Genomic DNA, 24,778 nt, shown 5'->3' with positions numbered 1-24,778 from the left:
GAAAGTTCACCAGATATTAATCTTTAAACGTGGATAAACAAGCAAGCATGACTGTCGCGACCATGGAAAAATAACAGTAGAGCGTATTTTCCAGAAGTAGGACTTGATTGGAACAAAATTTAACTTTAGTTCAACTCTGTCCTGGACCCATTCTCATTTAATAAGACTAGAGGCTTCTACCAGTAGGCTATATCATGTAAACAAACATGTAATCTATCCCCTCTAACCCTATTATGACTTAAACTACGTATTTGATGATAAAACTGCAATTGTGTCTGTCACACACTAAAAACTTTTATTTTAAAGAGTGTATCAGAATGGTTTATTTTTTTTAAGAGTATCAGAATGAGAGAAAGCCACCTATTTTGAAAAGTTTGCATCTGCACACCCCAAACATATCCAGGACTTTCTTTAAATGACTGTTGAACAGCTTACATCACACCCATTTGAAATAATGCACACACATGCATGTTGGTTTCACCATATTAGCAAGAACATCTCGTTGATGCAAATGTTTTTGGTGAGATTGTTTTTTAACCTAAACCCTCTGAGAAACCTGTTAGTTTCAGCAGATTTAAAGCAACACATCACTTGGCTGTTTTGTGAGTTGTTCAAATAATAATAAGAATGATGATGATGATGATCATCATCATCATCATAAAACACTTTAAATGTCCTTACAAATCAGTTTCACTATATTTGTGAGGACATTAAAAGTTTAGACTTACAAGTAACCTCTACTCACATATTATACTCACTTTTGCAATATGATGTTCTGTTTCCTCTGTATGGGTGTGTGCACACAATACTCTTTCAACATATCACCAAAACACAGCATTTTTCATACATCTTAGGGTTTAATAGGTTAAACAAAAACATTCACATCCTTTAGATGACAGTACATTTGGCACATAGTAAAATGCTTACGATGAGTTAACGCTAGTGTATCCAGAAAAGAAATACCTCTGTGCACATGAAGCTTCACCATACAGAAACTAAAGTCCAATACCAGATGTATGTAATACAGCACTATCATACATATGAAACATTTATGTATTTTAATACTGTATGCGCAAATATTCAATATATTCAGCCAGAGAAATCTTTGCACTTATTTTAAGAGGTAATTTTTAGTTTATTTACTCTGTTTTGACTTTGAAGACAGACCATGTATGCATCCTATATATCAAGTTCATTCCTTTACACTTAAAAAGGAAACGACGGGAGAAAATAAAGCTGAACGAGACATTTGGCATGATACAGTGAGGGCGACAGACAGGAAGGTGCCTGCGAGAGAAAAAGGCTTCAAAGACAATCGGCAACATTGACCTAGCTACCATAATCAACCCACAGACACGGTTAAAAAAAGCAATGGAACAATTCGAAACAAAAAAAAACTTCAGACAGAAATAAACGTTTAAAGTCAGCAACCACTTTTAAAAGAACAATAAAACACATCTTTGAATCGCCACTGAATTGCTAAAGCAAAAGTCATCACATTCCAGAAGGTTTTAATTAGTACGCCTGAAATGTACCCTTTTTGTTTAGTTCACCTCTACTTTAGAGCCTTTCACATTGCACAAGTAAACGATTCAACTATAGGGGGTTCATAAAATTTGAAAACAAAACTGAATAGTTTCAAAACTCTACGGAGGTGTGTAACAAGGCTTAATTGTCTGAAATAAAGTAATACAAAGAAACGATTGAATTGTTGACACGAAAAGGAAGCGTAGCTACATGTAAATTGAATAAATTAAGAGCTCACACATTTGTCCACTACATTCCACAGCTTATGTACTTCAGCAAACTATGTACACGAGAATGGCAGAGAGAAGCATGAGAGCGAGAGCGAGAAAGCCTTTGGTGAAGCTCTAACCTATGAAACACACGAGAAAAAATTCAAAAATAAAGAAAAGAATTGGGGGAAATGTGTTCAGGGTATTGCACATAAATATCAAAAACATGTTTATCTTTCCATAAACTGATGCTACTCAATAACGACACGATTTGCAAGACCATGCAAACAATTGCCTATTCTAAGAAGCTTTCACAGGCTTTTGGAGCGAATACTATGTACATGTTACGTTCTGTACAAAATGACCGGACAGCTATGAGTGATGGTCTGTCTGCCCACGACTATACCATCTTATGCATAGCGGCGGGACACGGCACACACACACACACACACACGCACACACGCACACCACAGTCTTTACAAATGAAAAGCCATTGCAAAACAACATGAAAACAAATGTAGAACTTCAGGAGGGCAATGGCCTCTCGCTCTCATTCATGCAAACACATGCACACGGACACATACATGTCATGCACACACCTACTCAGGCCGACACTTCGTAACACAACCCATATACAGCAGGTTATCATTCCTAATGAACCTTGAAAACACTGTGATGGAATATATATATATGTATATATATATATATACTACAAATGTCTTTGTATATTTTATAAAATTGCTCCCAAAATGTCACCTGTTTACACAAAAAGGCATTTGACAGAATGTCTCATTGTCACTTATGCAGGGTAAATTCTTCTTCGAGGGCACAACCTTTCCATCAGGGGATTTTGAACAAGTGTCCGAAATGGTAGTACAATCATTGGTTTCGTCAATTTTGGTTTAAGGTAGTGCGTTCCAACCCTTCCTTCTTGGGCTCTGGAGAACATTCGTTTTATGATTGGTTGTCAGACTCGTTGAGGCCTGGGACGAGATCCATACGCAGTACTTTTTTTCTTTTTTGGAGATATAGAGAAGAATAAAAGAGCAAAAACAGCAGTAAAGGGGAAGTGAACCACAGGGACTGGCGGTTCTGCTCTCGTCCGGTTTGAGACCCATCTTCAGCGCATCTGTGGAGTGTGTGTTCATGTATTGCGATGCGATGTGGATTTTTGAGTGTTTGTGGGTGTGTTTAGCATATATTTGAGCTGACAGATGAAGGGTTGGGCTTTAAGACAAAGCCTCCTCTCCGAAGTATGAGAAGCCCTTGAATTCATCCTGGTTGATTTGTTTGATGATTGCCTCATCTACTGGCGTGAGCACAGGGTCCTCGCGAGTGAAGTCCTGGTCGAAGTTATTCACGTCGCGCTTGGTTTTCTACAACAAAAGAGAGAGAGATACATGGTTGTATGAAGGTTTTCTGATAGAAAGGGATAGTTCACTCAAAAATGTACATACTGTCATCATTACTCACCCTCATGTCATTCAAAACCCATAAGACTTTCGTTTATCTTCGAGACAAATGAAGATACTTGTTTTGAAACCTGAGAGATTTCTGTCCCCCTATTGAAAGTCCATTCCACTAAAACGTTGATGCTTCAAAAAGTTCATATAAAGATCAGAAAAATAATCCATATCAATTGAATAGTTTAATCCAAATGTGAAGAAACTTGATCACTTTGTATAAGGAACACATTTAATTTAGGCTTTTATTTACATGTAAACATTGATCTAGGAATATACATCGATCAAGCATAACATTATGAGCACTGACAGATGAAGTGAATAACACTGATTATCTCTTCATCACGGCACCTGTTAGTGGGTGGGATATATTAGGCAGCATTTTGTCCTCAAAGTTGATGTGTTAGAAGCAGGAAAAATGGGCAAGTGTAAGAATTTGAGCGAGTTTGACAAGGGCCAATTTGTGATGGGTAGACAACTGGGTCAGAGCATCTCCAAAACTGCAGCTCTTGTGGGGTGTTCCCGGTCTGCAGTGGTCAGTATCTATCAAAAGTTGTCCAAGGAAGGAATAGTGGTGAACCGGCGACAGGGTCAGGCTCATTGATGCATGTGGGGAGCGAAGGCTGGCCCGTGTGGTCCGATCCAACAGATGAGCTACTGTAGCTCAAATTGCTCAAGAAGTTAATGCTGGTTCTGATAGAAAGGTGTCAAAATACACAGTGCATCGCAGTTTGTTGCGTATGAGGCTGCACAGCCGCAGACCAGTCAGGGTGCCCATGCTGACCCCTGTCCACCACTGAAAGCACCAACTGTGAGCATCAGAACTGGTTCAGGAATGGTTTGAAGAGCACAACAACGAGTTTGAGGTGTTGACTTGGCCTCCAAATTCCCCAGATCTCAATCCAGTCAAGCATCTGTGGGATGTGCTGAACAAACAAGTCCAATCCATGGAGGCCCCACCTCGCAACTTACTGGACTTAAAGGATCTGCTGCTAACATCTTGGTGCCAGATACCACAGCACACTTTCAGGGGTCTAGTGGAGTCCATGCCTCGACGCGTCAGGGCTGTTTTGCAAGCAAAAGGGGGACCAAAACAATATTCGGAAGGTGGTCATAATGTTCTGCCTGATCGGTGTACATTGAGCACATCAAATATTGACAACGAAAGTTCAACCGTACCTGGATTAAACCACTTGATTCATTTGGATTACTTTTACAATCTCTTTATACAGTGTCAAAGGGAATTTCAATGGGACAGAAATCTCTCAGGTTTCATTCTTCATTTGTGTTTCAAAGTTGAACGAAAGTCTTAAGCGTTTTGAATGACATAAGGTTAAGTAAATGATATCAGAATTTTCATTTTTGGGTCAACTAACCCTTTAAAAATTATGATAATAAACAACAAGTGTCTGTATAGACTGTATTGCTTAAGAATCATATTTTGTCCCTGATGCTGTTCTAAGAAACAGTGTAGTTTTTCAGTTAAAAGCCACAGGTGCATATGTAAATGTAGAAAGTTGCTGGTAAGCCGCCGTGGTGACGGAACACCAAAGTTACTCAGAGGGCAAGAGAGCACGTGGCGGTCGCGTTTTCTCTGAACCTTTCTGTGACCTTTCCATCTAAAGCACCCACTTGTGTACATATACACACGCGCATACACACAACACCATCACCCCTTCCCCCCACCATGGGAAAGCAGAAGTTGAGAAGTGCCGTTGTGGCATCCGACTTTCAGTCTAGACCACAGACGCTAAAAACAGAGGAACACGAGAGATAAAGTCAACATGCGCATGCTGTATCTGAGCATTTAGCAGAAAAAAAAAAAAAGCCTATGAATTGTGAAATTTCACAAAAGCTTTATATGAATTATATTTACATTTATTCGGTTTCCAGATGCTTTTATCCAATTTGACTTACATTACATTCAAGGTATATAAAGTACATTTCTATCAGTCCTTGCTTTCCTTGGGAATCGAATCCTCATTTTCCACGTTCTGCTCCATCTCGCATACAGTTGAGTGCGCGAGCCTTTTAAAGCCGTGAGCACGGAAAGATGCATTCGCCGCATGCGCACTATGTAGTGGACTTTGTTTTCAAGCGCTCAAGTCACTCGCACATGCACTGGTGTACGCACACCGTCCGTGTGGACACAAATTGGGCTGCACACGATGGCCAAAGTATACTTTGGGCTTAGTCTTGGCATTGCTAGTGTCATGCGCTCCTGTATAGAAATTTCTTTATAGAAGCTTACAGGATTGATTTCATTGTATGAGAAAGCATATACGCTTACAATGCGAGGTTTAAAGGGGGGCTTGACCCTCCTCTGCTCCAGCAGGACCCAGTCGATCTCTCTGAAGAAGGGATGGACTTTGATGGCTTCCTCCAGCCCCTGGGTCACCACACAGCCCAGACGCTTACTGGGGTTCTTTGTCATGAACTGAGGAAAGGGAATACATTTCATATTACATAATTTATATGGAAGGAGTTAATATGAACAGTGTATAAGATATTTTTGTGGAATACCACAAATATAATACAAGGCAGATGTCCTGAAGAAATCCACTTGTCTTTCTTAGAACGCTTTATAATTAGCTAATAACATTTCAACATGTAATATATTTTACCTTTTGTGGTTTGAATGGTCTAAATTAGTTTGGTTGAATTTAGCAAAGCAGCTAAAACAGCTTACAACACCATCAGGTTATGTTGCTAAAGCCTTTTCTGGCAATTCATGAATTTTTGGTGCACAAACATTAAAACCAAGGAAAGAAATCACATAATATCCTGTCAAATATGCCACAAAATTAGTGTATTTGTAAGTCAGAGGTAAATGTACCAGAACAGAGGGATGAATGAGGAACAAAAGGGAGGAAAATGAACAGAGGAAGGTTGGAGAGGTCAGAGGGAAAGTGCAGCCAGCTGTATGACCATACAGAGGAGCTCAATGCACTGCAGGAAGAGAAAAGATTCTGAACAGAGGTGGAATAAGAAATGATAAATGGGCCAACCACAAACCACACACACAAACAAATGAAGAGATTTCAAGAAACGGGCCGCTTACAGATTTCAGAATGCTGACGGCTTCTTTACTGAGCCACACGGGGTAAAGCACGTCATCGTGGAGGATGGACTCAAAAAGGTCGTCCTCGTTGTCAGCTTCGAACGGAGGCTGGCCGGCCATCATTTCGTACATGAGCACACCCAGAGCCCACCAATCCACCGATGGGCCGTACTCCAACTCCTGCAGGATCTGAATGAGAAGAATGCAAGAATGAGGTTCAAAATGCACCTCGGCTACTGGTTTTGTCTATTATGATTTACTAGTTGTACCTCAGGTGCGATGTAGTCAGGTGTCCCGCAGAAGGTAGTGGTCGTTACCCCGTTCAGAATGCCCTCTTTGCACATGCCAAAGTCAGCCAGTTTACAGTGGCCTTCAGCGTCCAAAAGAATGTTATCCAGCTTCAGATCTCTGGAGTGATGTAGGAAAAAACAATTAGACCATATTTCACTTTTTTTTGTGTGTTTGGCTGAAACTCTTTAAATAAATCGTCAGACTCTTTAAAATAGTGGTGTGAAGGGGTCGAAATGCCTGTTAGACAGTAAGCTGACAACTGATCTATGGGACCTTGAGGGTCTGACTGTTTTCCAGACCTTTACAACAATAACATATGGCACTGGGCCTCATTTATAACTCAAGCTGCTCTTTGCTCCATTCCTGAGACGGCTGCATGTAAGTCTAGGTGTTGGGAGTGTTCAGGGCAGAACATTTGTGGAGGTAAAAATGACCGCAGCCTCAGGTGAGCTGTTAAAAGCCTTCCCTTCACAACATTCTGACCCCTCATTTATTTATATATGCATTACTTTCTGTGACATTTTTGCCCTGAGCCCTGGTTTAGTTTTGACCGTGACACAGGCTTCTTCAAAGGTATGAAACAATTGGTGACTTATGTCAGCATTGTGTTAAGATGATGAATTTATACGTATAGCAGAGAGTAAACAACAGCAATGATACCGAGTCCTTTTACCCAACAGACCACCCAGAGCGCTAGATTTCATCTGAGTCTCCTATTAGGACTCTCTCCAATATTATTATTGTTTCTATTATAATATTTTGAATTTGGTTTTCATTTGTATTTTAAAGTTTTAGTAATTTTGTTGTGTTTTTATAATTTCTTTAAATATGTCTATAGTTTATCTATTTTAGTTTTAGTTTAGGTACTTTAGTACACCAAGTCAAACTAAATGAAAATGGCTATAGATGAAATAAAATTTCACAATATTACGCAGAATGCAAAAGAACAAAATGATCTGCATCTGCTTTTATTTATTTTTAATTTTACATTATGCAACAGCACATAATAATATATTTATTTTATTTTATTTCAAATAATATTTATTTTATTTCTTTTCATTTGTCATATTTTACCATAAAATAAGAGCAAAGTAATAAATTATATTTTGCACAAACAGAAATGATTTTTAATGATTTTTTAAAATTATTTGCATTGTGACATTTAACCACATTTCTACTCAATTCCTATTACAGAATTGTAATTTTTGTGCTGGAAAAAAAAAAATATTTTGCAAAAAAAAAAAAAAAAAATTGTTACAGTAATGAGAATCTAACAACCATCACCATTCACTACTGAACATAATGGGAATTGTTATTATTATTATTAATTAAATTTGAATGGAAATTAATCTGCATACTTTCATTTACTTTAGCCATTCATGAACATGGACAACACCTTTCAAAATTTTGGGGTTGGTAAAACTGTTTAATGATTTTGACTGTTATGCTGCTCACCAAGCCTGCATTTATTTGACCAAAAATGCAGTAAAAACAATAATATTGTGAAATACTATTATAATTTAAAATTTTCTATTAATATATTTCAAAATGTAATTTATTGCTGTAATGGCAAAGCTACACTTTGAGAAGTCATTTCTCCAGTCTTCAGCGGCACATAAAATCCTTCTAATATGCTGATTTCTGTGATCTCCGATGAGTGTTAAAGGTAAATTCTAGCAATGTGGCCAAAGCCAAACACCTCAAGAGGAGCACACGATGATAATATCTGAATTGCAGTGATTGTAGAGACTTGTCCCAGCGCAAATAGTTTGTTTTGCACAGGGGGATGTTTGTGCTCGGTGCTGCAGACTGCAGAAAAAAAAAAGTACACATATAGAGGGTGGAGATTTTGTAATGCCATTTTAAAAGGTTAAAGGATGAGACCCTGGTACATGGAATCTGGCTGAGGGCATTCAGTGTCAAAGGATTTTTCAAACGTATAGAAACATTAAATACACTTAATGGGGGTCACAAGACAGTTTGACATGCTGATCACATGAGACATGCCGACCATGTCAGTCAAGTATATAAGTGCAGTATCTGCATGGTTTCAGATGGTCAGACAGTTCATTCCACCATTTTTGCTGATGATCTATGATTTGCATATTTCACAACAAACATGTATGTACAGGACACCAGAGTATTCCTCTGCATGTACATGTATATATGTGTTACAGTACATGCACCTGCACAAACTAGCTGGAACCTGAAAGCATGCAGGAATGTTCAGAGGAGCTAATCTGATTGTCATGCCTGATATATCCTGTTTTCTCAGTGTGTCAGAGCAAAATAAAGACAAGAACTGACATTACAGAAAAAGACCCTATCGAGCCTGGTGACTGCATGCTTAAGACAATCCCACGGATGAAACGCACAAAGACACTGATGCACCGGCAGGGACTTAAAGAACCTGAGTAATTTGACTTTTTATTAAAGTATTATTAGTTACACTTTACAATAAGGTCCCATTAGTTAACATTATTTAATGCATTAACTAACAATGAACAATGCATCTGTTATAGTATTTATTCATCTTTTGGTTAATAAAAATACAACTGTTCATTGTTAGTTCATGTTAGGTGCATAATATTAACAGATGCAACTTTGATTTTAATAATGCATTGGTAAATGTTGAAATTAACGAATTAAGATTAAGAAATGCTTTAGAAGTATTTTTATTGTTAGTTCATGTTAACGGTAACACTTTACAATAATGTCTCATTTGTTAACATTAGTTAATGCATTAACCAACATGAACTAATAATAAGTAATACATTTGTTACAGTATTTATTAAAATTTGTTAATAAAAATCCAGCTGTTCATTGTTTATGTTATTTCACAGTGCATTAGCTAATGTTAACAAACACAACATTTGATTTTAAAGGGTTAGTTTACCCAAAAAAGAAAAAAAAAATCATTTATTACTCACCCTCATGTCATTCTACACCCGTAAGACCTTCGTTCATCTTCGGAACACAAATTAAGATATTTTTGATGAAATTCGATGGCTCAGTGAGGCTTCTCAAGATCCAGAAAGGTACTCAAAACATATTTAAAACAGTTCATGCGAGTACAGTGGTTCTACCTTAATATTATAAAGCGACGAGAATACTTTTTGTGCGCCAAAAAAACAAAATAACGACTTTGAAGCTTTACGAATCTTTTGTTTCGACTCATTGATTCGGATCGCGTATAAAACTGCCAAACTGCTGAAATCATGTGACTTTGGTGCTCCGAACAACTGATTCGAAACAAAAGATTTGTAAATTTTGTAATATTAAGGTAGAACCACTGTACTCACATGAACTGTTTTAAATATGTTTTAGTTCCTTTATGGATCTTGAGAAGTTCAGTGACATTGCTGGCAATGGAGGCCTCACTGAGCCATCGGATTTTATCAAAAATATCTTAATTTGTGTTCTGAAGATGAACGAAGTGTAGAACGACATGAGGGTGAGTAATAAATGACAATTTTCATTTTTGGGTGAACTAACCCTTTAATAATGTATTAGTAAATAAAGATTAATAAATGCTGTTGTTAATTCTTAGTTCATATTACTAAAGTAGTTAACTAATGACAACTTTTTGTAGTGTTACCATATTATTTGGATATGAATATTATTGTTTTATATTTTTAATAATTTTAATTTGATTTAGGCCTAATAATAATTATACTATATTTGAAATTGAATCATACATTATGAAAATCAATACTTGCACTCCAATTCAATTACATTTCTACAGAAAAAAACATTTTTACTCCATTTAGCCCTTAAAAAACATTTTTCAGATTGTCTAAATACAATCAGATTGTCTAAATACATTTTTCATGACTAAGTGGCCTTAACTACTATGTACTTGCATCAAAAAATAAGTACAGTGTACTTATTGGGTTCATATTGAATTGCAAAACACATTTGCTGCTATTGAGGTGGGATACGGGTAAGGTTAGGGAAAGCTTTGGTGGTATGGGTAGGTTTAAGGGTAGGGGTAAGGGTTAAGGGATGGGTCAACAGTGTAATTATAAATGTAATTACAGAAATTAATTACAGATGTAATTACATGCAGGTATTTTTCAAATATAAGTACAATGTAAAAACATGTATGTACACAATAAGTGCATTGTATCAAATTATTAATTTAAATGTACGTACATAGTAGTTAAGGCCACTTAATATAAAGTGGGTCCAAATATATTTCTATGTAAAATGCCTCAGCTACTGTATGGCCATTAATCTTTTGAAAAGACATTACAACAGTTATCACAACTTTTACCTAAATCAATGCTTTTTAATTATAACCAAAGTTATTACATACACATCTAAAGTGTTTGACTTCAAATGCTACTGAATTTAAAGTTTAACAATGTCAGTTAACAGGCTCCAGGATAGACACTTTACACAGTTTATCATCTAGTGTGTCCTAGAGCCTAAAAATAGACTAACTTGTGGAAACAGTTTTTACATTTACAATTTATGCATTTCACTACGGAAGTTTGTTTCCGCCACGGAAAAAAGATAGAAAAGGTAACTGTGACTTTTTTTCTTGCAACTGCAATTTTATATCTCACAATTCTGAGTAAAAAGTCAGACTTGTGAGTTATAAGCTTGGAATCACGAGAGGTTAGATTGCACTGATAAAGGATGCTGCAATACATCTGAAGACATCTCTTCAGACGTATCAGAGCATGGCTCGTCTCTCTGTGATCTATGCCTTTCTCAGTTTGCAGTTAATGAGCCATAGAGGAATCTTATATCACTGTACTATTCACCTGAGAATAGAGTCCACTCTAGCTCGTGTAAGAATGTGTAGAGCCATTGTTATCAAAGCCTTGCCAATCTATCTGCTCCTTCTTAAGAGGTAGCATGGCTTCAGTAGGTGAGTGACTGAGACTGTGGGGATGTGTACTGCCAATAAGCTCCTGCCATGCTCTATCTAACAGATATCTTGGAGAAGGAAGGGTTTGCGGAGAGAAATGTGGGTGCCGGAGCATGCAATGACCTCTCGATGACCCTGTGTGTTTATATGTGTATGTGGTTATATTGAGGAAAACAGAAGCCAGGGTGTGGTTCAACACGTCAGGCATTCACTTGAACACTTCTAAGATAAGGATTCACACTACTCTCGTAAAACCTGTCTATCATACTGAAATATGAGCTATTGTATTTTTATGATACCGTTCAAGTAAAGTGAATAAAAACTACATATATTTGTAAGGAAGCTTGAGTTCATTAAAAAGTGTTCTCTGTCATTTTTTGCTCATTAAAAAAGTTTAACCCTAAAAGAAATGTGCAAAATGATGTACACCTATATATGATATGAAGACTCCAGTCATTTTAGTTGCCTAATATTTTAAAAAATAATATACAATTAATATACAATTTTATACAGTAAAATACCGTTTTCCATTGAAACAGTAATATATCATAAAAACAATGCATTCTGGGTAATATCTGTCATTTTAAGAAAAGAGTCCTTTAGGTTACTTTTTTCGAAAACGACAAAAAATATTTCCCAGAATGCAGTGTAATATACAGAATGTATCGTAATATATAGAAGTAATATACTGTAAAAACAATGCATTCTGGGTAATATTTTCGAGAAAGTAGCTTATATACCTCTTTTCTTGAAATGAAAAATAATATTATCCAGAATAGATTGTTTTTATGGTATATTACTGTGTAAATTTTTACAGTTATTTTTTACATTAATTTGATCAAAATTGACAGTAAATACATTTATAATGTAACAAAAGATTTTTATTTTGAATAAATGCTGTTCTTTTTTAACTTTCTATTAAACAAAAATGTATCACAGTTTTCAGGAAAATATTAAGCAGCACACTTGTTTTTAAAATTGATAATAATAAGAAATGTTTCTTGAGTGCCAAATCAGCATATTATGATTTCTGCAGGATCATGTGACACTGAAGACTGCAGTGATCATGCTGAAAATTCAGATTTGCCATCACAGGAATAAATTACATTTTAAAATATATTACAATAAAAAAAAAGAGTACTTTTAAATTGTACATTTTTTTTTTTACTGTACTTTATACTGTGCCAAAAATAAACGCAGCCTTGGTGAGCATTGGATACTTCTTTTAAAAACATTAAAAATCGTACTGATCTCACTAACCCACTTGCCCACACTATTTTTGTAAAAGAAAAAAAAAAAAATGTGTTTTGTGTGTCAACAGTTCAATAAAGCTTTACAGGACAAAGATAGCACAACAGAGCCAAACAGGCCTGGTCTTTGATGGTTGATTGGCAAAAATGTCAACATTTCTTTGCTAGCATCATTCAAGCACAAATCTTTTTGTGAGGCACTGTTCCGACATGAGGGCGGACAGCCCAGGTTTATGTAACTGTTCTATTTTTGACAGCAACCATTGAAGTTGGAATGATTTTAGAGATAGGCACTTAATATGACAATAGCCAATAACAATTATTGGAACCCAGCTTCTTTAAAGCCAGGAGCTGCCACCCATCCACTACATAGAACAAGTTCAAGTCACCTTGAAATGGAAGTTTTGATAGTCTTTTCTTCTCTATTGTAACATACATCTGAGTAAAAAGGCTTCTCAAACAAGAAAAAATTTAGGGTGGGTCTTGTTTTTGTCTACTGGAATTGATTGGATCATTGGATCATTGTGGTTTGCTGTTGCTGTGATCTCATGTTGAGTGACAGGTCGTCCCACCCTCGCGCCAACAAACACGTCATCAGAGAAGAGAAGAGATTTGAGTTACTTTGATTAAAGATTACAAGGCCACATGAATTTAACAAAAATAATGATGTGCACAGATAAATCATTTATAATAAATACTGATATATTCTATGAAAAAAAAAATGATTGGGCATTTTAATTTCATAGTGACTTTAAAGTGGACTTTGTGGGAAGTATTTAACAATGGCAACTACTGCTCAAGGTCCAACAAATGCTTCAGTGTTCAAGGCTCTTCAACGGACACAGACAATCAGTTTCTCTCTTACACATACATAAATCAGTTGGGTACAAAAGTCTGAGACCAAATTGAAATAAATAAATAATATAAAATTAAAAAATGTAAATATTATAATAAAATATACAAAAAAAAAAAAACATATATATATTTGTAATTGTCATAAAAATACAAATATTATAATAAAATATATATGGAATAGAGATTTTTTTTATTATTATACAATAATGAAATTCTATTTTTACTTTGACTTTAATTTCACACTTCCTCTGAGCTCCGGTGGGCAGTTTCTCACACACGTACACATGCCATAATGCATGGACTCCCACACATACACACATCTGCATGTATACACATAATCAGGCCCTATTGAAATGCCTTCCTGTGTTCCCTTTGAGTGTGGAGTGATTTTTCCATAGAGTCCCTCGTCACTTTAACATGAGGCTCTGCAACTGATCAACCTTCAGTCAAAAAAGAAATCTCAGCTAAACATCCAAGAACAGAGAGAAAGTAAAGAGAGTTGAAGCTGGTTTATGGGCCTAATCAAGTCTTTACAGAGGACAAACATTGACCTGCACAACAGATATAGTCAACCTCTTTCTTTCTTTCTTTCTTTCTTTCTTTCTTTCTTTCTTTCTTTCTTTCTTTCTCATTCACACTTTTTTTTCTCCTGTTTAGGTATTTTATTTGTAAAAGGAGAGAATTATGTTAACCCTTAAATGCATACCTCGGGTCTTTAGTGACCCGGGACGTCATTCACTACCCTCGTCCTCGTTCATTTTTTAAAGTTAGACATCAACTGTCTTGGTACTCCTCAATCAATTCATTATAAAGAATATAACAAGAAAAAAATCATAAAATTATAAAAGAATGCCTATTTTTGTATTCATTTTTTGTAAAAATTGTATAGGGTCGCAAACGACGTATATTTTTTTCTGCACAACAATAATTGAATCTTAGATGATGGAATAAGTGCAATTCACCTTTATTCCACAAGGTGGCAATGTCTGATACACAATGCTGAAGTGACGACTCATTTAGACAGAAAACGAAATAATAAGAGAAACATAAAATGGCTCAGCGATTTACTACAGAGCAAGTACTGAACGCAATCAAATATGACTGTAACTGTCACTGGATGGATCTGGTGAAGCTGTTAGTGTTTGAAATATTGATTTTGAAGATGTTGAAAATTATATAGTTTTGAGAATACGTTTGAGATCACGAATGGGCTCATATTCGTGACCTCAAACATAAATCTAGCCCATTATTTGTTGAATTTACTGGGAAATGAGCTCTGACGAGGACAGTGATGATGGCATAAAACATCTGCTCAAACTGAGCCCTTTCAAGCTCCAAAAGGTAACAAAATACGATTTATTTTATTCTTCTGTAATTGTTACTCTAATATCAGAGGAGTTTTATATTATCGCGACAGATAGAGATCCTTTCGTGTTAGATATAGATCCGGGTCGATAAAGACCCGAATATGTAAGAATGATTGGCGAAACAGTCATGCATTTAAGGGTTAAATAAAATCTAATTTGTTAAAACAGCCAGCAAAAGCTGCATTTTGAAGTTCTCAATCAATCAATCAATCAATCAATCAATCAATCTATCTATCTATCTATCTGTTTTTCTATTTATCTGTCTGTCCATCTGTTTTAAAATGTTTTTGAAAGAAGTCTCTTATACTCACCAAAAGTTACAATTATTCGATCAAAAATTCAGTAAAAACAGTAATATTGTGAAAAATATTTAAATTTATAATAAATGTTTTATATTTTAATAAATTAATATAATTTTAAAGATAAATTTAAATTTATAAAATAATAAATTTAAATCCAAAATTTCAGCAGCCATTACTGCAGTCTTCAGTATCACATGATCCTTCAGAAATCATTCTAACATGATAACTTCATTCTCAGTAAACATTTCTTATTATTATCAATGTTAAAAAAGCTGCTTAATATTTTTATGGTAACAGTGATACATTTTTTCAGGATTCTTTGATTAATTGAAAGTTCAAAAGAACAGGATTTATTTCAAATATAAATCTTTTGTCGATCTTACGTCAAAAAAAAAAAAAAGAAAAGAAAAAAATCTTACTGACCCCTAGCTTTTGAATAATAGCCAATATACTGTATAAGCATAAGCTCTGCCTCTCTAAGAAATGGGATAGAAAATAAGTCATATAACAGGACCTTCTCGACACATTTCAAGTGATCTCCCACATTAACCTGATATTCTAGAAGTGTATACCCAGTGTGTGTACAAATTTGAATTGTACAGTGTATTTTTATGATTTTCTCCCTAATTTTACTCCTCAAGAAAAAAAAAAAAAAGAAAAGAAAAAAGGATGAGTTGGAGAGAAAAGGTGAAGAGGATGTGGTGTTGCTGGGGGCAAAAGAGGCCTCAAATTCAACAGAAAGGTGCTCTAATCCACTAAATCATCCCACCTCCACTTACATTCCTCAGCACTTCCCTGAGGCCAGCTCTATCATGTAAAACCATCTACACATTTACAGGGACACTTACAAAACCCAATAAATTACAATTCACAAACATTTGATCATTTGATATATTTAAATCAGGTACTGAACTATTAATATAATACTTAATACTGCTATTCCTATAGTCTGATCTATGTTTGGATAACTACTATTAACAAAAACCGAGAAGGAGATGGACACTGACAACTCACTTGCATTAACTAACTTAAAACACTTTACTGGACTAGAACAATCAATATAAGAATCAGGACAATGATATGGCAAGCACTTTTGACATGATAATAGGGAGAGATAGGGGCTTTAGTACTGCAAAAACGACGGCTGTCTCAAATGGGGGTCGTGTGTAGTTTGACCTCTTGTATCTTGCAGAAACCAGCAGGAATGTGTAGGATTGTTAGAATACTACAATATCTACCCGAGCTGTGGATAAGGAATATTGCTTTTTGTGCTTTTCTCCAAGCATGTGACCCATTGCAGCTTCTGTATTCAGCTTACAGTGTATCTTTTTGCTTGTAAATCTGACTGTGTGATAAACAGACAGAAAGACAGCAAGATTTTGGGTATACATGCATACAAGTTTGTACCTGGGAAAGAATTAATGTATTTGGCTACATTCACACAGTCAGTGTTGGGGATTGACAACAGCATTTATCAACAAGTGTGACTCTCAAGCTGTCTTAAACTATGAGAGTAGACAGAAGAGTATTGAATAATGTCTTCGGTTCACCTAGTGAACTGTATTTTGCTGCATTTGTCACTATAAACAAGACAGACAACTGTATTTTACCATATTTATCACTCTAAACAAGATTAACAACTGTACTTTGTCATACTTATCATTTTAAATAAGACTTACAACTGCTGCTTTATAAACAGTGTGTGTGTGTGTCTCAATACCTGTCCGAACGTGTGTGTGTGTGTGTGTGTGTACTGTATGCATAAAGAAATGCTAAACAAATGAGGGGCTTCTCTTGTTGTTTTGTGCAGAACCTGAAAAAAGGTTGTGGATTAGTCCTTTGAGACTTTTCACAGTTGTTTCATCTTATCGGCCTTTGTTTAAAAAAAATCTGAACTGTATCAAGAGCTCAGAGCTGAGGTCAGCCCAGAGTATACACTGTATCTTTGGTTGTCCCTGGAGAGCATGAAACCTTCTCTGGCCTGAATAGTGACTTTACTTCATCAAGAGAGGTAAGCTGATACTAAATGCTACACTAACAATGGCGTGATCTTTTGCTAACTCTCCTGGGTCAAATAGGATTAGCATCTACCTCAGAGCTGGAACAAAAACAAGCATTTAAAGTCTTTGAGTGCCAGTTAGCATGATGCCTGGGTAGGATTGGCATCATTTGTGGGAGCTGAAGTCACGCTGCAGTCTCATGTCTTTAAAGTGTGCCCTACACTGCTAGTGTCACCAAAAAATGTAACATGAAAGAAAATTGTCCCTTTCTCAATTTTGTCAATATTATGTTCAGTAAGACCAGGAATATAAATGTCAAAACCACCTGGCTCCATTCTGGTATGTAATGTCCACTTTTCACAATCCAGTCATTTTTTGATTGATAAAATTAATTAACATCCAAGATGTATGTGACTTTGTTTCTTCAGTAAAACACAAATGATGATTTTTAACTCCAACCGTTGCCGTCTGTCAGTCAAATAATGCAAGTGAATGGGAACACAATTTATAAGTCAATAAAACTCGCACAGACAAATCCAAATTAAACCCTGCGGCTCGTGAAGACACATTGATGTCCTAAGACACGAAACGATCGGTTTGTGCGAGAAACTGAACAGTATTTATATAATTTTTTACCTCTAATACACCACTATGTCCAACTGCGTTCAGCACTCGCTTAGTGAGGTCTGATCGCGCTCTGACAGTTGGACATAGTGGTGTATTAGAGGTAAAAAATTATATAAATACTGTTCAGTTTCTCGCACAAACCGATCGTTTCGTGTCTTAGGACATCAATGTGTCATCACGAGCCGCAGGGTTTAATTTGAATTTGTCTGTGCATGTTTTTTTGACTCTTATAAATTGTGTTCCCATTCACTCGCATTATTTGACTGACAGATGGCAACGGTTGGAGTTAAAAATCATCATTTGTGTTCTACTGAAGAAACAAAGTCACCTACATCTTGGATGCGCTGGGGGTAAGCAGATAAACATCAAATATTCATTTTTGGGTGAACTATCCCTTTAAGTCCTGCCCTACATTTTTTCCCCCACTGAAAATCCATCTGATAAAAATCATTTATCATTCTTAAAAATGGCACATTATGTAAGTAAAACAGGCTCCGAATAGCATTTTCTGTTGACTTATACTTTGTGTGAGTATACCTGTAGATGACGCCATGTTGGTGCAGGAACATAAGTGCTGATGTGACCTCAGCTGCGTAGAAACGGGAACGAGCTTCATCAAACTTTCGTGAGCGTTGGATCTGAAACATCAGGTCTCCTCCATTCACATACTCCATAACAAAGAACAACCGATCCTACAGAGACAGAGAGAGAATGAAAAAGAAGACAAAAAAGACAGTTCATTTTCATAGAACGGGACTCCACACCCAGTAATAGCGTGATCTAAAATCTTCTATAGTTTCACTGTCTGTCCTGTTGCAGTTTCCTATTGTAGTTATAAGCCGCGTTTCCACTGAAGGAACTTTCCCCAGGAACTAGGGACTATGGGGTGGTACTATGTGTGTTTCAACTGCAGGAACCAGGGTATAAATGAAGTTCTGGGTAAAAATTTCCCCCTCAGAAAGTCCCTGCTCGCGGGGTAGTACCGGAGCTTGGGTGCTGAATATGCTGATTGGTCTCCACGCAGCATTTTATTTTGGCCACCATTTTTAAAAGTCTGTTGCAGTGCGTGCAGAAAGAGCTGTTTTGTTATTCTGGAACTGGAAAGTCGCACGCAGTCCCGGATTTAAAGTTCACCAAAAAATGAAAATTATTCCATGATTTAACCACCCTCAAGCCATCTTCTTTCAGACGAACACAAATGCATCGATTTGCTTCAGAAGGCCTTTATTAACCCCACAGAGTCATATGGATTATTTTTTTTTTTTAAGGATGGATTCTTTTTTTTTTTGTCTTCAGGGCAGCACAACCGTTATAAACCTTGGAGGACTAAGGATATTTTTCAATATATCTCTGATTGTGTTTGTCTGAAATAACAATTTACACCTAGGATGGCTTGAGGGTGAGTAAATCATGGGATATTTTTCATTTTTGGGTGAACTATTCCTATAATCTTCACGGTACTTTAGACCACGATGGAAACGCAGACAGCAACTGGGGAAAAAAAATTCCTGGAACAAATTGTTCCGGGTAATTTTGGTGGACAAGCGGCTACAGTTATACACCTGTCCAGATAACAGTTAAGCACTGCACACGCCAAAGACAACAAAGCAAATTTTCTTATTTTATTACCTGACAACACAATAAACTAAATAATTACAGCTCAGGCACTTGAATGATAAAATGAAGCACGCATTCTGACTCACAGTTGATCTGTATATCCACATAGTTAATGATCAGGAAGCTGAGATTCATCATTTATATTGCCCTTACAATAAAACAACACAATTCCCCAATTCAGAGAAATGCACTTCCAGTAAAGCTACATAAAATCCTACAGAGTTTAAAGTTTACCCGGCAATCAACTGTACATGGGGACATTTCATAGACTTTTATTGTTTCAAATATATTATATATTAAATATGATATATAATTACCAAATTTGAAGTTATTCAACACCCCTCACCATAAACACATTATGCTGTTGTAAACTAAATTTTATGAAAACACTTTAACTAAGTTATCAGTAAACTATCATAGAAAGTTTATTAATACACATTTGCGTAATTCTGAGAATGTTGCTTTACGCTGTTTAAAAAATGGCTTTAAACATCCATGTACAAAATTATTCAACCCCCATAAGTCAAATTTAATAGAAAATCCTTTACTTTTTATAACCTCCAATAAATGTTGCCTCTAAGTGCTTTAAAGCTTCTGTCACCTCTCTGTTGGAGTCTTAGACCATACCTCATGCGCAAAAGCTTTCAGATTACTGATAATCTTTGGTTTTCATGTTGCCACTGCTCTCTTTGAATCCCATCAAAGATTTTCAATGAGATTTAAATCTGGAGACTAATCAAACCACTCAAGAACATTGTAGGACCAAGCCCTAATCCTAGATTTGGATTATGCTTGGGATCATTGTACTGCTAGAAAGTCCACTGATCATCAAGCTTCAGTCTATGCACAGAAAGCACCATATTCTCTGCCAAAATGGCCTGATACTTCAAAGCATCCATTATGTCCTTCATACAGTCAAGATTTCCACTTCCTACAGCAGCAAAACACCCCATAACAAGACTGGTCCAGCTCATTGTTTGACCGTGGTAACGGTGTTCTTGTGGGCATAAGCCCTGCTTTTTTGCACCAATCATATCACTAATTCATGGGTCCAAAAAGTTTCACACACCCACTCAGCGCTCACACATGAGGAAGCTTGTGTGTCGCTAAGCAGAGTACAATGGATTATAAGGAAACAAAACATAATAAATACACACACACAATGACTGTGTGTCTTTGTTTAAGGTGAAACACTTTATATCAAATTATAGAAAATCTCATTCTTTGCTAAATGACCTCCAGGGCCAGGTTTACTAAACAGGGCAAATTAGTGTGAAACCACAATCCCATAAAAGTTCCAATGGGAGCAAATTAAAGAACACTGATGCAGCAGCTCATTTTCATTTTGACCAATGCAAATTAGAGTACGGTCAGAAACTAACAGAGCCGTTGATAATCAGGTGAGGGTAATCTACTAACACAGGGGAAGCAAATTAAAAATAATGTGGCTTGGCAAATGATGTTTGTCTTCCTCTGGCATTTCAAAGAAAATAATGAGTAAGAAAATTCCCTCCCTTCTATCATGTGCTCTCTGTGTTCTCTGCAGTTCTTCCTCCAGTAAATATCGCTGTCATGTTATATGCAAAATGGTATAAGACATGCTTTTTTGTGCAGTAAATAATGGAGCAAATACCAGTAAATCCTTCTCATAAACTACTGCAAACCTTGGTAAATCACGTTGCATCCCCCATAAATTTTGCGTCTGAAAGGGAAACTCCTACAAATGCATATGCAATAAGGTAAAAAAAATAATTGTGTCATCGCTATTTTTTCACTGTGTGATTTAGAAAATCCAGATTTTTAACACCAAAAGAAGGTTTGCGCTGGAGGAAGCTGTTAGTAAATCTGTCCCTTAATCTTTTATCTGACTATGGAGTCACTATATTTTATTGGAGTCACGACATTTCACTATATTTTATTTATTTATTATGCTTGCCAGTGCAAAAGTCAATGATGTGATGCTAGGCTGTTGTGAGTGGTGTTCATATGAGATTGCTAACATGTTTAGAGAGGGTTCTGAGGTTGTAGAGAGTTTCTACAGTGGCATGAAAAAGTATGTGAACCCCTTGCAGAATCTGTGAAAATGAGAATTATTTTAATAAAATAAGAGGGATAATAAAAAATGCATGTTATTTTTTGTTTAGTACTGTCCTGAGTAAGATATTTTACATAAAAGATGTTTGCATTTAGTTCACAAGACAAAACAATAGCTGAATTTATTAAAATAAACCCATTCATAAGTATGTGAACCATTGATTCTCAATTACTGTGTGTGGTTACCTGATGATCCACGACTGTTTTTTTGTTTTGTGATGGTTGTTCATGAGTCTCTTGTTTGTCCTGAGCAGTTAAACTGAACTCTGTTCTTCAGAAAAATCCTCCAGCTCCTGCAGATTCATCAGTTTTCAAGCATTTTTGCATATTTGAACCCTTTCCAGCAGTGACTGTAGGATTTTGAGATCTGTGTTTTCATACTGAGGACAACTGAGGGACTCAAACACAACTATTAAAAAAGGTTCAAACATTCACTGATGCTCCAGAAGGAAAGACGATGCATTAAGAGTCGGGGTGTGAAAACTTTTGAACAGGATGAAGATGTCACATTTTTTCTTATTTTGTTTAAATATCATTGTTTGTCATTTAGTACTGCCCTTCGGAACCAACAGAAGATACTTGCATGTTTCCCGGCAGAAAAATTAAGTACGATTTACCTTGATATTTGAATTCAAAAGTTTTCACCCCTCGGCTCTTAATGCATCGTGTTTCCTTCTGGAGCATCAGTGAATGTTTGAACCTTTTTTAATCGTTGAGTTTGAGTCCCTCAGTTGTCCTCAGTGTGAAAAGATGAATCTCAAAATCCTGCTGGAAAGGGTTCAAATATGCAAAAATGCTTGAAAACTGATGAATCTGCAGGACCTGGAGGATTTTTCTGAAGAACAGAGCTCAGTTTAACTGCTCAGGGCAAACAGGAGACTCATGAACAACCATCACAAAACAAAAAACAGTCATGGATCATCAGGTAACCACACACAGTATTGAGAATCAATGGTTCACATACTTATGAATGGGGTTATTTAATAAATTCAGCTATTGTTTTGTCTTGTGAACTAAATGCAAACGTCTTTTATGTAAAATATCTTACTCAGGACAGTACTAAACAAAAAAATAACATGCATTTTTTATTATCCCTCTTATTTTATTAAAATAATTCTTATTTTCACAGATTCTGCAAGGGGTTCACATACTTTTTCATGCCACTGTATGTAGTTTCTTATTGGCTCAAGTTAAATCTCCCACCTTCAAATGTCTATAAGTTCCCTCATTCTTTGTTGGTTAATGGGATTTTATGTCCCTTTTATTGTTTTTTTTAAGTCTTATAAATGTAAAAGTATATACATGATTTGAGGTATATATAATTCATATCTGTAGCACAAACAGTGCGGGACAAACATTAGGTTTATTAAATTTTGAAGATATCCCAAAGTTTTAAAGTACTTGTCATGAAAGGACCTTGTTATTTTGTGCCAATATTAAAGTACTTCTTAAAGGATTAGTTCACTTTAGAATTAACATTTTCTGAATTTACTCACCGCCATGTCTTTCTTTCTTCACTCAGAAAGAAATTAAGGTTTTTGAGGAAAACATTCCAGGATTTTTCTCCATACAGTTGACTTCAATGGCTACCAATGGGTTGAAGGTCCAAATTGCAGTTTCAATGCAGCTTCAGAGGGCTCTACACGATCCCAGCCGAGGAATAAGGGTCTTATCTAGCATAACGATTGGTAATTTTCTAAAAAATATGAAAAATATGAAAAATTATTAGCCTGGGTGCCAGCCCGAACAGCACAGCATTTTTTGGACGGGGAAGTTCGGTCTGGACTCGATCCATTGTGGAGTAATTATGCTCGGCTCCCAGAAGGCCGAGCCAATCAAATTGCCAGGGCGGGCTTTAATCGATGATGGACAGGCTATCTGCGGTTACGTAACCACCCACGTCATCAAAGAGCGCTTGGGGAGTTTGATTGACAAGCGATCTAACCAATCAGAACGCCGCATCCGCCATTTTGTCCGACAAAGCAGTCAGGAGTTAGAAGATTAACATCGGTGGAGTTAAACTTGAAAAATTGTGCATATTGACGTCTTTCCGCGTTTGAAACAACATTCATTCTCATGTTCATTCATGTTTATTTGATGCTATAAATGGACTAGTAGGAAGAGATGATCGGTTCACGAGCCTCTTGAGCTGAGGCGCTACAGCAATCTGTCACGATCATGGTCACAACTCATTAAAGAGCCACAAAACGGTTTTTAGTGTTTGAATTTTTTTTAATAACTACACAGTTTGAAAGCTGGGACTTTGTTTAATATCATAAGTAACCTGCTCTGTCTCGTCTGTCTATGTGTTGTCAGTTTCCTTTTTGCTCCGCGATGTATTTTCCACTCTGTGTGGCGTGACAGCGCCACGGCTTGTCGGACAAAGCAACAGTAACTAAGGGGGGCGAGTCTTTGCGAAAGGTCAATTAGTTTACAACAATGATGGCTGATGAAGAACTGAGATGTGTAGATTCCGCCATCGCGTCCGTTATAGAAGATATCGACAGCGCATTAATTTTAAAAGAGGAACAGAGGACCGCGATCAAGGCATTTGTCGATGGGAAAGATGTCTTTGCCGTCCTTCCTACGGGATTCGGCAAACGTTTGATTTATCAGCTGGCCCCGATGGTCGCTAAGAAGAGTTCTGTTGACAACTATGCGTCGCTCAACATACGTCACTTACTCTGTAGCTCTGATTGGTTGTAGGTCTATCCAATTGAGGTCTTTCCTGGATCGGTTGAAATACGCCCCCATAATCAAAGCCCAATGGAGCAGTATCAGACTCATATTCTGACTAGAATTGAGTATGACCACGTCAGGCTAAAAAATTATATACTTTTTAACCACAAATGCTTGTCTTGCACTAGCTCTGCGATGCGCCATGCATTACGTAATCACGTTGGAAAGGTCACGCGTGATGTAAGCAAAATCGTTTCGCTAGATAGGACCCTTATTCCTCGGCTTGGATCATGTAGAGCCCTCTGAAGCTGCATTTAAAATGCAATTTGGACCAATTTGAGATCCTCTATATGGAGAAAAATCCTGGAATGTTTTCCTCAAAACCTTCATTTCTTTTCGACTGAAAAAAGAAAGACATAAACATCTTGGATGACATGGGGGTGAGTAAATTATCAGGAAATTTTAATTCTGAAGTGAACTAATCCTTTAAAAAAGTAAAGTTAGGTATTGCTCATAATTTTTCTGTAATTTAATTAGTTATTTCTGATGTAATTGCA

General features: G+C 36.4%; 1 protein-coding gene across 3 annotated transcripts in view; it reads right to left on the bottom strand.

The window, feature by feature from the left end:
- Positions 1 to 837: 837 nt before the first annotated feature.
- The window catches only part of prkcea (protein kinase C, epsilon a), a 95,945-nt gene continuing 72,004 nt past the window's right edge, over positions 838 to 24,778 (bottom strand). For all 3 annotated transcript variants that reach the window (XM_048170132.1, XM_048170131.1, XM_048170130.1), the window contains exons 11-15: positions 18,369 to 18,523; positions 6,530 to 6,668; positions 6,261 to 6,449; positions 5,490 to 5,636; positions 838 to 3,112 (exon numbers count right to left, since the gene is read on the bottom strand). In XM_048170132.1, the coding sequence (XP_048026089.1) occupies positions 2,966 to 3,112; positions 5,490 to 5,636; positions 6,261 to 6,449; positions 6,530 to 6,668; positions 18,369 to 18,523 (777 nt within the window). In that variant the 3' untranslated portion in view covers positions 838 to 2,965. The remainder of the gene's footprint in view (positions 3,113 to 5,489; positions 5,637 to 6,260; positions 6,450 to 6,529; positions 6,669 to 18,368; positions 18,524 to 24,778) is intronic.

Source organism: Megalobrama amblycephala, linkage group LG20 (assembly GCF_018812025.1).
Source record: "Megalobrama amblycephala isolate DHTTF-2021 linkage group LG20, ASM1881202v1, whole genome shotgun sequence".
Classification (NCBI taxonomy): domain Eukaryota; kingdom Metazoa; phylum Chordata; class Actinopteri; order Cypriniformes; family Xenocyprididae; genus Megalobrama; species Megalobrama amblycephala.
This window is presented reverse-complemented; position numbering and strand designations above follow the sequence as displayed.